This window comes from Salmo salar, chromosome ssa23 (assembly GCF_905237065.1).
Source record: "Salmo salar chromosome ssa23, Ssal_v3.1, whole genome shotgun sequence".
Taxonomy (NCBI): domain Eukaryota; kingdom Metazoa; phylum Chordata; class Actinopteri; order Salmoniformes; family Salmonidae; genus Salmo; species Salmo salar.
Genome location: NC_059464.1, coordinates 50460211 through 50475210, shown reverse-complemented (window position 1 = coordinate 50475210; position 15000 = coordinate 50460211). Strand labels below are relative to the sequence as shown.

The following is a 15000-nucleotide window of genomic DNA, read 5'->3' as shown; positions in this document are numbered from 1 at the left end:
TGATATGGGGGAAGGTTAGTGTGTTACCTTCAGTATGAACCAGCCTGATATGGGGAAGGTTATGAAGGTTAGTGTGTTACCTTCAGTATGAACCAGCCTGATATGGGGGAAGGTTAGTGAGTTACCTTCAGTACGAACCAGCCTGATATGGGGAAGGTTATGAAGGTGCAGATATACACCATGAAGCAGACGATCACATTGCAGATCCAGGACAGCCATCCCTGAGTGGAATCTGGAGAAGAGAGAAGAGGAGTTCATCAAATAAATGTGAGTTAAACACTGCATCAGTCTAGCTAATCAGAAATATAGATATAACGAGGATCAATACAATACTGTCCATGCATACCAACGTTGTATGTATCAAGCATTAATTTAGCCAATACATTTACATTTTTAGTCATTTTAGAGGACACTCTTATCCAGAGCGCCTTACAGTATTGAATGCATACATTAAATACATTTTTTCGCCGTACTGGTCCCCCCGTGGGAATCGAACCAACAACCGTGGCGTTGCAAAACATCATGCTCTACCAACTGAGCCACACGGGACCACATAGTCCGACGTTGCATTATTTTAGCCAATACTTACCACGGTAGTCGTTGTCTCTAACATTGGGGATGTAGTCAAAGGAAAGTCCTTGTCCTGTGTGATGGTGGAATGGAGACTGGACAAAGCTTTCTGTCGCCACGAACAGCCCAGGTTTGGCAGGGACCGAGTCTCGTTGCGGTAGAGACCGATATCCACACGCTTTATTATACATTGTCCTGTCAACTTTAACGCTCAATAAACGACCTCAGTTTTTTTTTTTAAATGGTGTATTTACGGACAAAATCATGGCATTAAATAGATGTTTTAACGGTCAAATTAACCCAACAACAAATAATATGTTTTATTTTGTTGGCAGCAACTGCGTTACTTCCGTGTTTAGCTGTTTGCTCGGTTGTAGATTAAAATGCAGCTTGAGGAGAGAGCTAGGAGTACACTGTCCTCTAGTGACCAGGCTGGTCTGTGTTCAGGTCTAACATTACACTCTGTACTCTGGTGGCTTGAGGAGAGAGCTAGGAGTACACTGTCCTCTAGTGACCAGGCTGGTCTGTGTTCAGGTCTAACATTACACTCTGTACTCTGGTGGCTTGAGGAGAGAGCTAGGAGTACACTGTCCTCTAGTGACCAGGCTGGTCTGTGTTCAGGTCTAACATTACACTCTGTACTCTGTGTTCTGGTGGCTTGAGGAGAGAGCTAGGAGTACACTGTCCTCTAGTGACCAGGCTGGTCTGTGTTCAGGTCTAACATTACACTCTGTGCTCTGTACTCTGGTGGCTTGAGGAGAGAGCTAGGAGTACACTGTCCTCTAGTGACCAGGCTGGTCTGTGTTCAGGTCTAACATTACACTCTGTACTCTGTGCTCTGGTGGCTTGAGGAGAGAGCTAGGAGTACACTGTCCTCTAGTGACCAGGCTGGTCTGTGTTCAGGTCTAACATTACACTCTGTACTCTGGTGGCTTGAGGAGAGAGCTAGGAGTACACTGTCCTCTAGTGACCAGGGTGGTCTGTGTTCAGGTCTAACATTACACTCTGTACTCTGGTGGCTTGAGGAGAGAGCTAGGAGTACACTGTCCTCTAGTGACCAGGCTGGTCTGTGTTCAGGTCTAACATTACACTCTGTACTCTGGTGGCTTGAGGAGAGAGCTAGGAGTACACTGTCCTCTAGTGACCAGGCTGGTCTGTGTTCAGGTCTAACATTACACTCTGTACTCTGTACTCTGGTGGCTTGAGGAGAGAGCTAGGAGTACACTGTCCTCTAGTGGACGGCTGGTCTGTGTTCAGGTCTAACATTACACTCTGTACTCTGGTGGCTTGAGGAGAGAGCTAGGAGTACACTGCCCTCTAGTGACCAGGCTGGTCTGTGTTCAGGTCTAACATTACACTCTGTACTCTGGTGGCTTGAGGAGAGAGCTAGGAGTACACTGCCCTCTAGTGACCAGGCTGGTCTGTGTTCAGGTCTAACATTACACTCTGTACTCTGGTGGCTTGAGGAGAGAGCTAGGAGTACACTGTCCTCTAGTGACCAGGCTGGTCTGTGTTCAGGTCTAACATTACACTCTGTACTCTGTACTCTGGTGGCTTGAGGAGAGAGCTAGGAGTACACTGCCCTCTAGTGACCAGGCTGGTCTGTGTTCAGGTCTAACATTACACTCTGTACTCTGGTGGCTTGAGGAGAGAGCTAGGAGTACACTGCCCTCTAGTGACCAGGCTGGTCTGTGTTCAGGTCTAACATTACACTCTGTACTCTGTACTCTGGTGGCTTGAGGAGAGAGCTAGGAGTACACTGCCCTCTAGTGACCAGGCTGGTCTGTGTTCAGGTCTAACATTACACTCTGTACTCTGTACTCTGGTGGCTTGAGGAGAGAGCTAGGAGTACACTGTCCTCTAGTGACCAGGCTGGTCTGTGTTCAGGTCTAACATTACACTCTGTACTCTGTACTCTGGTGGCTTGAGGAGAGAGCTAGGAGTACACTGTCCTCTAGTGACCAGGCTGGTCTGTGTTCAGGTCTAACATTACACTCTGTACTCTGTACTCTGGTGGCTTGAGGAGAGAGCTAGGAGTACACTGTCCTCTAGTGACCAGGCTGGTCTGTGTTCAGGTCTAACATTACACTCTGTACTCTGGTGGCTAGAGGAGAGAGCTAGGAGTACACTGTCCTCTAGTGACCAGGCTGGTCTGTGTTCAGGTCTAACATTACACTCTGTACTCTGGTGGCTTGAGGAGAGAGCTAGGAGTACACTGTCCTCTAGTGACCAGGCTGGTCTGTGTTCAGGTCTAACATTACACTCTGTACTCTGGTGGCTTGAGGAGAGAGCTAGGAGTACACTGCCCTCTAGTGGACGGCTGGTCTGTGTTCAGGTCTAACATTACACTCTGTACTCTGTACTCTGGTGGCTTGAGGAGAGAGCTACCAGAGACAAGATAGACCACACCCTGTCGTTTCCAACAACAAATGAGAACAAACGAGTCATAGTGGGCAGAGCCAAACACAAGCTAGCGAGATCCTATTGGCCCCGTTCTAGTAGATATCTGCATATTTCCAGTAGGGAACGCCTATTCTGTGTGCAATAACTCATTTCACCTTTGCACTCCTTCTAAACAACACAATTTAAAAAAAAAAAAATGTTTTTAACAACTTTAGCAAAGGTTAAAGTCTACAAAATGTAGCCCATTCTGTTCATATCAGATTCTAGTTTTGAGAACAGAAAACTGTATTGAGATCAAATGTTTCATCGATGAGAAAATGTGCAAAATATCGGCCAAAATCCATCTCCTTCAAGACTCTGGGCTTCACTCTCACTGCCATAATGATGGTTAGTGTAAACGCCAAGCGGATGCTTCACATTTATACAATTCGATGAAATATCTGTCTCGTAGTTCGATCTGTGGCTGAACGTTTTTTTTTCACTGCCTCCCACGCCATTTCTCACGCGCTTTTCCTTCCATTAGAAAATGAATGAGAAGCGGGTTTTTTTCACCGTGTCGGTACACGCTTCGCCTCTTCCTCTCTGCTGAAACTAGCGAGCGAACCAGCTTCTCTCTGTCTTACTATTACGTAACACATGTATCTGATGTTGTCTGGTCAGAGAAAGTATCACAGACCATACAGTATCAGATATATGGTCAACACGGAGACAAGAGGGACGCTGGTTCACTCTCTCGGATGCTTTATATGAGATTGAGTCTTTCTCGGTCAAAATAAATGAGAAATAAATACATTATTTGGATGGGAAAGGAGGTACGGTAGGGCGGACCAGGACCCCCTAGGCCCCGTCTATAAAATCCGGCCCTGTACATGTATAGCCTGGTACATGATGAGATTATTATGGACTGTCGGGTCGCGTCAATTCGAATCTGGTATTAGAACAAAATAGTTAGCAAAGAGTAACTCGTGTTTTCTTTGTACTTTAATTAATGCAAACGCTTGAATGGTAAATATGATGTTCGTATATACGGTCTCGCTGTAACACCACCACGCAGGGCAAAACAGAGAAGAGAACGTCACATCCTTTGTTCTCCCTTATATACTCTGACAGAGATAGTTCCCGCTCACTGCTGGCCTGTCAGAGGGAGGAGGAGCGTGGTTTAAACTTACTCATCCTATCGTCGGCGTGCAGGCTGGTCCCAGCCTCGTGACGCACTTCCTGTCGCCGGGTGTAGTTCTTGTCTTCAGCAGTTGACTTATCCGTAGTTTATATACTTAATATTGTAGCATAGCTTCTCTGGTATATTATATAGGTTATGCAAACAAATAGCCAGTTCAACCCTAACAGGACAAAAGTGCAAGATTCATTTTTATTTGTCTAATGGCGGCTAAGCATCGATAATCATGTCACTAGAATAAGACCCTTGATATTTATTGAAAGGAGCATAAACCTCATCTCTGTGCATTTTTACCATTCTGTTAAATTCATCATCGTTTATTTAATTTGTAGCCTAATAAACCGCATGCTTTCCTATGATGTGATGGGATTTTAAAAAAAACAACAATTATCAGAAAAGTAGGCAACTTTTCTTGCATAAAAAGGTTGGATGGAAACCTGGTTAATAATGTCAAGACATTTTGAGGATGCTGGAATTAAACACTACATTACAAAATCAATATGGAGTTGGTCCCCCCCTTTGCTGCTATAACAGACCTCCACTCTTCTGGGAAGTCATTAATATGGAGTTGGTCCCCCCTTTGCTGCTATAACAGCCTCCACTCTTCAGGGAAGTCATTAATATGGAGTTCGTCCCCCTTTGCTGCTATAACAGCCTCCACTCTTCTGGGAAGTCATTAATATGGAGTTGGTCCCCCCTTTGCTGCTATAACAGCCTCCACTCTTCAGGGAAGTCATTAATATGGAGTTGGACCCCCCCCTTTGCTGCTATAACAGACCTCCACTCTTCTGGGAAGTCATTAATATGGAGTTGGTCCCCCCTTTGCTGCTATAACAGTCTCCACTCTTCAGGGAAGTCATTAATATGGAGTTGGACCCCCCCCCTTTGCTGCTATAACAGCCTCCACTCTTCTGGGAAGTCATTAATATGGAGTTGGTCCCCCCTTTGCTGCTATAACAGCCTCCACTCTTCTGGGAAGTGATTAATATGGAGTTGGACCCCCCCTTTGCTGCTATAACAGCCTCCACTCTTCAGGGAAGTCATTAATATGGAGTTGGTCCCCCCCTTTGCTGCTACAACAGCCTCCACTCTTCTGGGAAGGCTTTCCACTAGATGTTGGAACATTGCTGCTATAACAGCCTCCACTCTTCTGGGAAGGCTTTCCACTAGATGTTGGAACATTGCTGCTATAACAGCCTCCACTCTTCTGGGAAGGCTTTCCACTAGATGTTGGAACATTGCTGCTATAACAGCCTCCACTCTTCTGGGAAGGCTTTCCACTAGATGTTGGATCATTGCTGCGGGGGACTTGCTTCCATTCAGCCACAAGAGCATTAGTGAGGTCGGGCACTGATGTTGGGCGATTAGGCCCTGGCTCGCAGTCGGCGTTCCAATTCATCCCAAAGGTGTTCGATGGGGTTAAAGTCAGGGCTCTGTACAGGCCAGTCAAGTTCTTCCACATCGATCTCGACAAAGCATTTCTGTATTTATAAAGGTGTAATGAAGTTGTTAAATTCCTGCATAAAATGGGTATTATGCCACTTCCTGTTAGAATAGTGTGTTTACATTGTCTAATAAATACACTTAGTGATACATGTATGGGATTCTGGGTAATCCACAGCAGATTTATGGAGAATTACTGTGGGTGAGGTGAAAATGAAATGATCCCGGGATACAAATATTTAAAGTTGACATTACATCATAAAATACACTTTTTACATCGTACATTAGCAATTTATGTTATTAGTAACTACTGTTGTTGGTTTGGTGTCAAATAAGCCGGTCTTTATGTGTTATTTGCCGAATCTCAGTTTTCCATGTGGGTTTTATGCTAAAGTTCCCTCTTTCAAGTTGGTAGCTAACTGGAAAAAGGCATCTTCTATTTATTTATATCCTTATATCCTGTCGACTAATGAACATTCATCCATACTGTGTGTGTCCCATCATTGCAAGTAATTTATGACAAATGAATAAAAAAAAACAAATTCTACTGTATTATTGACTGTATGTTTGTTTATTCCATGTGTAACTCTGTTGTTGTTGTATGTTGTTGAACTGCTTTGCTTTATCTTGGCCAGGTCGCAGTTGTAAATGAGAACTTGTTCTCAACTTGCCTACCTGGTTAAATAAAGGTGAAATAAATAAAATTAAGTATTTGTTGTACATTCCAGGTGTATTATATTTCTTCGCCACAAGAGGGCGACATTGAGTCATTTTTTCCCAGGTTAATTTTATCTATCTTTAATACCAAAATGGATGATGGTTTATACTGATGTTGTGAATATGAGATTACACATGGAAACTGTTTATTTTTATTATAGTAAATTAGGAATTATTAGAAATTGTTAAATCCACTATACGATCACAATGATCTTGATAGACATTTCGATATTTTTTCTTTTGTTAGTATATCATACTGCAGATTTATGGAGAATTGCTGTGGGAGTGCTATTTATATCACGCTGACTAATGATCATTCATCCATGCTGTTTGTCTCATCATTGCAGCTTTGGAAATAAATGAACTAGTTAAATAACGGTTCAATTTAAAAATAAAAAAATCCATCCTTTGCTCCTTCCTGTGTTGACTCACTGACTTGAGGGACGGGACCAGGAAGGTCACATATAGACCAGGATTTGTGCAAGGGGGCATTGTCATGCTGAAACAGGAAAGGGCCTTTTCGAACCTGTTCCCACAAAGTGGGAAGCACAGAATCGTCTAGAATGTCATAGTTTGCTGTAGCGTTATTAAGATTTCCCTTCATTGGAACTAAGGGGCCTAGAGCATTATTCCTCCTCCACCAAACTTTACAGTTGGCACTATGCATTGGGGCAGATAGCGCTCTCATGGTATCTGCCAAACCCAGAAACTGCTAGATGATTCATCACTGCTACATGATTCATCACTCCAGAGAACGTGATTCAATCTCCAGAGTCCAATGGCGGTGAGCTTTACACCCCTCCAGCATTGCACATGGTGATCTTAGGCTTGTGTGCGGCTGCTCGGCCATGGAAACCCATTTCATGAAACTCCAGGTGAACAGTTCTTGTGCTGAAGTTGCTTCCAGAGGAAGTTTGGAACTCGCTAGTGAGTGCTGCAACCGAGGACAGATGAATTTTACACGGTCCTGTTCTGTGAGCTTGTGTGGCCTACCACTTCTTGGCTGAGCCATTGTTGCTCCTAGAAGTTTCCACTTCACATTAACAGCACTTACAGTTGACCTGGGGCAGCTCTAGCAGGGCAGACATTTGACTAACTGAGTTGTTGGAAATCAAATCAAATGTATTTATATAGCCCTTTTTACATCAGCTGATATCTCAAAGTGCTGTACAGAAACCCAGCCTAAAAAAAAACCTAAACAGCAAGCAATGCAGGTGTAGAAGCACGGTGGCTAGGAAAAAACTCCCTAGAAAGGCCAGAACCTAGGAAGAAACCTAGAGAGGAACCAGGCTATGAGCGAGTGGCCAGTCCTCTTCTGGCTGTGCCGGGTGGAGATTATAACAGAACATGGCCAAGATGTTAAAATGTTCATAAATGACCAGCAGGGTCAAATAATAATAATCATAGTAGTTGTCGAGGGTGCAACAAGTCAACACCTCAGGAGTAAATGTCAGTTAACTTTTCATAGCCGATCATTGAGAGTATCTCTTCCGCTCCTGCTGTCTCTAGAGAGTTGAAAACAGCAGGTCTGGGACATGTAGCACGTCCAGTGAACAGGTCAGGGTTCCATAGCCGCAGGCAGAACAGTTGAAACTGGAGCAGCAGCACAACCAGGTGGACTGGGGGCAGCTGGGAGTCATCATGTCAGGTAGTCCTGAGGCATGGTCATAGGGCTCAGGTCCTCGGAGAGAGAGAAAGAAAGAGAGAAAGAGAGAATTAGAGAGAGCATACTTAAATTCACACAGGACACCGGATAAGACAAGAAAAATACTCCAGATGTAACAGACTGACCCTAGCCCCCCGACACATAAACTACTGCAGCATAAATACTGGAGGCTCGGTTTGTGAAGTGGCATCCTATGACGGTGCCACGTTGAAAGTCACTGAGCTCTTCAGTAAGGCCATTCTTCTGCCAATTTTGGTCTACGGAGATTGCATGGCTGTGTGCTTGATTTTATAAACCCTAATTTGAAGGGGTGTCCACATACTTTTGTATGTAGTGTATTTTGGATGAACATCTACAGGAGACTGTTGAAGGAGCCTAATCAGATAAAAACATTGTGACTGGTTGTGTTTATGCCACACATAAAAAGGTAATACATTTTAAAAGTTAAACGATAAATATTTAATTTTAGCGTTTTCTAGAAGCTTGAGGAATAGTCACTCTGCTTGGAGAGTCAGAGCATGTGTTAAACTTTCCTGAATAACTGGGCCTGCTGGGAGAATATGAGAGGATACATTATTATAGGACGACTTGGGACAATGATGATCTGCAACAGACAGCACATTCAGTGGAATAATTGTATTGTCCCTAAACAAGATCAATAGGGGAGATGTTTCAAATTAAATCAAACTTTTTTGTCACATGCACGCCGAATACAACAAGTGTAGACCTTACTGTGAAATGCTTACTTCACAAGCCCTTAACTCTTCTTAAACGGCATTGTTGGTTAACAAAATATTTACCAAATAAACAAAAGTAAAAAAATTATAAAAAGTAACATAATAAAATAACGAGGCTATATACAGGGGGGTACCGGTACAGAGTCAATGTGGAGGCTATATACAGGGGGTACCGGTACAGAGTCAATGTGGAGGCTATATACAGGGGGTACCGGTACAGAGTCAATGTGGAGGCTATATACAGGGGGTACCGGTACAGAGTCAATGTGGAGGCTATATACAGGGGGTACCGGTACAGAGTCAATGTGGAGGCTATATACAGGGGGTACCGGTACAGAGTCAATGTGGAGGCTATATACAAGGGGTACCGGTACAGAGTCAATGTGGAGGCTATATACAGGGGGTACCGGTACCGAGTCGGTGTGTTGGGGTACAGGTTAGTTGAGGTAATGTGTACATGTAGGTAGGGGTGAAGTGACTATGCATAGATAATAAACAGCGGGTAGCAACAGTTTTAGCTGTGTCTCATGTCTTCAATGTTCTTTCATGATGCCTCTCCACTGCATATCAGCTATTCCTATTTGTTCTTGTCGATTCATATAGAAAATGTATGCAGCTTTTAACGTTTTTTTTTTACGTGTGGTATGATTGCTAGTTAGCCTATTGCAGATCTGGACAACCGATCCACCATTGTCACTATGAATGGTGGAGAGTCCGTTACACTGGTACTGACCTGTGGTATAAAGTAAAAAGTTAGCACACTGAAAAAAACTGTGCATAAGGGAAATACCAAAACACATTGATAGGGATAGGAGCATGCAAGCAGATGAGGACATGTGACTATATGGAAGAAATTGTATAATAAAACCTGCAAAAGAGTGAATGTAATCCAGGAAAGAAAAACACACTGCTCTCCCCCAAAACCACCCACCCAGAAAAAATAGCATCTGGCGCTAAGTGTAACAAAAATAAAATGTGTTAATCACGTCCAGGTATAACATGTTAAAATCAATAGCACAGGGGACAAACGTTTGGTGTGTATGCACTGTTTAAACAAACACTATTTAACAAATCACTGGTTACAAGACAATTTGTTGAAGACAGGTATCTAAATTGTAGAATGTCGGATGGAGATTCTGAGTGGCTGATTTTTAAAATTTTATTTAACTTAAAACGAATCATCACCTCACCAGGTATTTCTACATAATGACAGAGGTTGGCTTTCATTTTAGTGATAGCATGACTGTCAAACCCGTGTATTTGTTTGCCATCATCGACTTTTATGCAGAGACGTTTTAAGTCCTGAGACGGACAGGTGCCTATAGTACCAAGACAAATATATGAATCTGTTTAAATCAATCGATTTACTGCATTCGTGATGACTGTAAACTTTTATATGAACGTCAACTATCTGAAGCAAAAAAAGGACGTGTAATTCTGCGGTGAAAATGCAGTACCACAAACTGTCCACATTGGGGAAATTGGCATAATATAAAATAAGTGTGACAAAAATAATTCTATATTTTTATTTAGGATGATAGTAAATGAATCACATTCTGTTTTTTTGTTATTTTTTACAACAATTACATCTATTTCTTACTAGTTTAACCACGGAGTTTTAAAACGCTTTTAAGCAAAATGTAACTGCGCTCTACAACTTCCGTAGTGACCTACAAATAAATAAATAAACATTGCGCTGCACTCAATATACCCCGAAATATTATTTTAATTGACTTAATTTAAAACACGGATAATAAATTACAAAACATTGTAAGCATATGTTTTACCTCATAGCTAGAAGGGATCCAACTTTTGTCAAATTAACGTCCGATTTGTATTTATATTAAATGAATGGATTTTGTAATTCATTATGGATCACCATTAGAGTATTTTACGTTTCGTAGCAGTGTTTTGGAGAACTTACGCAGCAGGTTAGGAGAATTAGGTTAAGGTTAGGAGAATTAGGTTAAGGTTAGGAAGAGAGAAACAAAAAGAGTTAGGGTTTAGCTAAACAAACAAAAAAAAAAAGCAAAATAATCTTCTTTTTTTTTACGTTAATTTGACCATAAAAAAAAAGTTGTATCCCTTCTAACCACGACCGTGTTTTGATCCGTTTTTTCCTCCCTAGTCATCCACTGACGCGCGTCATGACGCCGCGTCTCTTTGTGTGGTTCATCTAGCGGCGACATTTGTTGTTATTTTCGCTACAACTGGAAACATTATTTTTTACCGACCGGTTTTATTTTGTTGGTTGGATTGTTTTTTTTGATACACATTCCATAACAACAAACAAAAAAACAACAACCTACCCATATTCCAACCCCAAAAAAACATCGACTTGTCAACACATCTCGATATCAACAACCGATAATAATGGACTCAGACGAAGGATATAACTATGATTTCGACGAGGACGAATGTAGCGAAGATAGCGGCGCAGAGGAACCGGGAGACGACGACGACGACACCCTGGAGCTAGGAGACGACGAGGTGGAACTGGTCGATCCCGCCGAGGCTGGAGGGGAACGGGACGAAGGTTTAGATACCTTAGGGGGTAGCGGTCATGGGACCGGACAAGAGGAAGAGGACTACCGTTTCGAAGTGTTGACTGCCGAGCAGATACTTCAGCATATGGTGGAGTGTATCCGAGAGGTCAACGAGGTCATCCAGGTGAGGCGTTGTCCGGGGCAGGAAACACCGGGGACGGTGGGAAGTTGACAGGCCACTACGCCGCTGTTAGCTAGCCAAATCCTACGAATCATTTTAGATAACTAGTAAAGCTAACTGAAGACAAATGTGTTTTTCCTAGCGTTTTTTTGTTGTTTTTTTTGTTGTTGCATGTTATCGACTAAAGTTGTTTCGCCTATCTGGCTTGTAGGTAGCTAAGTCAGGTAGCTAAGTCAGGTAGCTAGCTAAGCTAACTCGCACCCGGAAGTTAATTAACGTTAGCTAGGTAAGTTCAAGTTGATTAGCTAACGTTAACTAGGCTAGGTGATTAGCTAACGTTAACTAGGCTAGGTGATTAGCTAACGTTAACTAGGCTAGGTGATTAGCTAACGTTAACTAGGCTAGGTGATTAGCTAACGTTAACTAGGCTAGGTGATTAGCTAACGTTAACTAGGCTAGGTGATTAGCTAACGTTAACTAGGCTAGGTGATTAGCTAGATGTTAACTAGGCTAGGTGATTAGCGAGATGTTAACTAGGCTAGGTGATTAGCTAGATGTTAACTAGGCTAGGTGATTAGCTAGATGTTAACTAGGCTAGGTGATTAGCTAGATGTTAACTAGGCTAGGTGATTAGCTAGATGTTGGCTAGGTGATTAGCTAGATGTTGGCTAGGTGATTAGCTAGATGTTAACTAGGCTAGGTGATTAGCTAGATGTTAACTAGGCTAGGTGATTAGCTAGATGTTAACTAGGCTAGGTGATTAGCTAGATGTTAACTAGGCTAGGTGATTAGCTAGATGTTAACTAGGCTAGGTGATTAGCTAGATGTCTCTTTCAAATGTCCGTACTAGTTAACGTTAGCTAGTACATCAATTAATCATGACACATTGCTGTAAACGTTAGCTAGCTAGTTATGTGCCTCCCAAACAGCCCATCTGTGATCAAACTATCTGCCAGGGTAGCCTATTCCCCCCCCTCAGCATTACTATCATTTCATAAAACTGCCCATTGGGATGTGCTCAGCTGGCCGTGCACCCACTGCCCCCCATTGGGATGTGTTCAGCTGGCCGTGCCCCCACTGCCCCCATTGGGATGTGTTCAGCTGGCCGTGCCCCCACTGCCCCCCATTGGGATGTGTTCAGCTGGCCGTGCCCCCACTGCCCCCCATTGGGATGTGTTCAGCTGGCCGTGCCCCCACTGCCCCCCATTGGGATGTGTTCAGCTGGCCGTGCCCCCACTGCCCCCCATTGGGATGTGTTCAGCTGGCCGTGCCCCCACTGCCCCCCATTGGGATGTGTTCAGCTGGCCGTGCCCCCACTGCCCCCCATTGGGATGTGTTCAGCTGGCCGTGCCCCCACTGCCCCCCATTGGGATGTGTTCAGCTGGCCGTGCCCCCACTGCCCCCCATTGGGATGTGTTCAGCTGGCCGTGCCCCCACTGCCCCTAGTCAGTTTCATCACAGCCTGAGTAATAACAACAACACAGTTTCCACCATTTTCCAGTCCCTCTGGTCTAAAGAGATAGTCCGGGGATTAACAGTCGGACACCCTAACTAGAGCTTTGAATTGGTAGAACTAAGTGTTCTGTATGTATCGGCACAGCCTGGTGTAGCTAAGAATTTAAATCGAATTTTTGACAATTTAATATCTTTAAATTGTCAACGTTGGAGGTGAATTCTAAGCTAAGCCTTGTGCATGAATCCTAGAGGAGGAACTCAGCTGTACAGTATGTAGGTCTAGTCTCAAATCAAATGTTATTTTGTCACATGCTTGCTAAACAACGGGTGTTGACTAACAGTGAAATGTTTAGTTACGGGGCCTTCCCAACAACGCAGAGAGAAAGACAATAGAAAAGTGAAACACTTAATAATAAACACACAATGACTAACGATAACTTGGCTTTGGTACCAGTACCGAGTCCATGTGCAGGGGTACAAGGTAGATATACAATACTAGTCAAACATTTGGACACGTACTCATTCAAGGGTTTTTCTTTATTTTTACTATTTTCTACATTGTAGAATAATAGTGAAGACATTTTGAAGTAACCAAAGTGTTAAACAAATCAAAATATATTTGAGATTCTTTAAAGTAGCCACCCTTTGCCTTGATGACAGCTTTGCACACTCTTAGCATTCTCTCAACCAGCTTCCACGAGGTAGTCACCTGGAATGCATTTCATTTAACAGGTGTGCCTTGTTAAAAGTAAATTTGTAGAATTCTGAGTTTCATAGCAAAGGGTCTGAATACTTATGTAAATAAGGTCATTCTGTTTTTATTTTCTAATACATTTGCAAAAAATTCTAAAAACCTGTTTTCGCTTTTGTCTTTATGGGGGTATTGTGTTCATACAGTGCATTTGGGAAAAGTATTCAGACCCCTTCACTTTTTTCCACATTTTGTTACGTTACTGCCTTATTCTAAAAAAAAATTATACAATTATTGGTGTGGAAAATAAATAATTGTAATAATTTTTTTAGAACAATGCAGTAACATAGCAAAATTTGCAAAAAGTGAAGGGGTCTGAATACTTTTCCCAAATGCACTGTATATACGTCTACCACAATTACCTCATACCCCTGCACATCGACTCTGTACTGGTATCCTGTGTACTGTTGAGTATATAGCCAAGTTATCATTACTCATTGTGTATTTATTCCTTGTTATTGTCTATTGTTCTCTCTCTCTCTCTTTCTCTCTGCATTTCACTGTTTAGTCTCTACACCTGCTGTTTTACGACGCATGTGACAAATCAAATTTGATTTCACAAGCACAAGCGGGGTTCCCCACACTATATGAGATGTTTCCAAACACATAGCCTGTAGAGCAAGCAATGATCCAGAGTTAGCCAACCAGTGGATGATCTAACACCGTGACACGATAGAAGCTAACTTCCTTATTCACCAGGGTATTACACTACAATCAAACCTCTTGTCTTCTCTTGACTTTATCTGAAATGCAAAAAACCACCACATCAGAAACTGGCTGCTGATTTACATAAAAAAAAATAAAAAAAAGATTTATTTTTAATTTTTATGAATGTGGTTTTGGTTGAGACACCATTGTTGAGACAGCATGACAGTGGTTGTGTCCCAAATGAGACTTAATTCTCTTTACAGTGGCTCTGGTCAAAAGTAGTGCACTATATATGGAATAGGGTGCCATAGGGCTCTGGTCAAATGTAGTGCACTATATAGGGTGCCATAGGGCTCTAGTCAAAAGTAATGCAATATATAGGGGTACCGGTACAGAGTCAATGTGGAGGCTATATACAGGGGGTACCAGTACAGAGTCAATGTGGAGGCTATATACAGGGGTACCAGTACAGAGTCAATGTGGAGGCTATATACAGGGGGTACCGGAACAGAGTCAATGTGGAGGCTATATACAGGGGGTACCGGTACAGAGTCAATGTGGAGGCTATATACAGGGGGTACCGGTACAGAGCCAATGTGTGGGGGCACTGGTTAATTGAGGTAGTATGTACATGTAGGTAGAGTTAAAGTGACTATGCATAGATGATCAACAGAGAGTAGCAGCAGGGTAAAAGATGGGTCTGGGTAGCCCTTTGATTAGCTGTTCTGGAGTCTTATGGCTTCAGGGGTAGAAGCTGTTAAGAAGC

General features: G+C 42.8%; 2 protein-coding genes across 5 annotated transcripts in view; one reads left to right on the top strand and one right to left on the bottom strand.

The window, feature by feature from the left end:
* Positions 1-947, bottom strand: part of LOC106595833 (stomatin-like protein 1) — a 26986-nt gene extending 26039 nt beyond the window's left edge. For all 4 annotated transcript variants that reach the window (XR_006761542.1, XM_045706330.1, XM_045706332.1 and 1 more), the window contains exons 1-2: positions 590-947; positions 126-232 (exon numbers count right to left, since the gene is read on the bottom strand). Coding sequence is in view for 3 of the 4 variants with exons in the window: in XM_045706330.1 (XP_045562286.1) it covers positions 126-232; positions 590-761 (279 nt within the window). In the remaining variant the exon portion in view is untranslated. The remainder of the gene's footprint in view (positions 1-125; positions 233-589) is intronic.
* Positions 948-10295: 9348 nt separating this feature from the next.
* Positions 10296-15000, top strand: part of LOC106584867 (E3 ubiquitin-protein ligase arih1) — a 34895-nt gene continuing 30190 nt past the window's right edge. Inside the window, exon 1 of the mRNA XM_045705962.1 lies at positions 10296-11383. Coding sequence (XP_045561918.1) covers positions 11087-11383 — 297 coding nt within the window. The 5' untranslated portion in view covers positions 10296-11086. The remainder of the gene's footprint in view (positions 11384-15000) is intronic.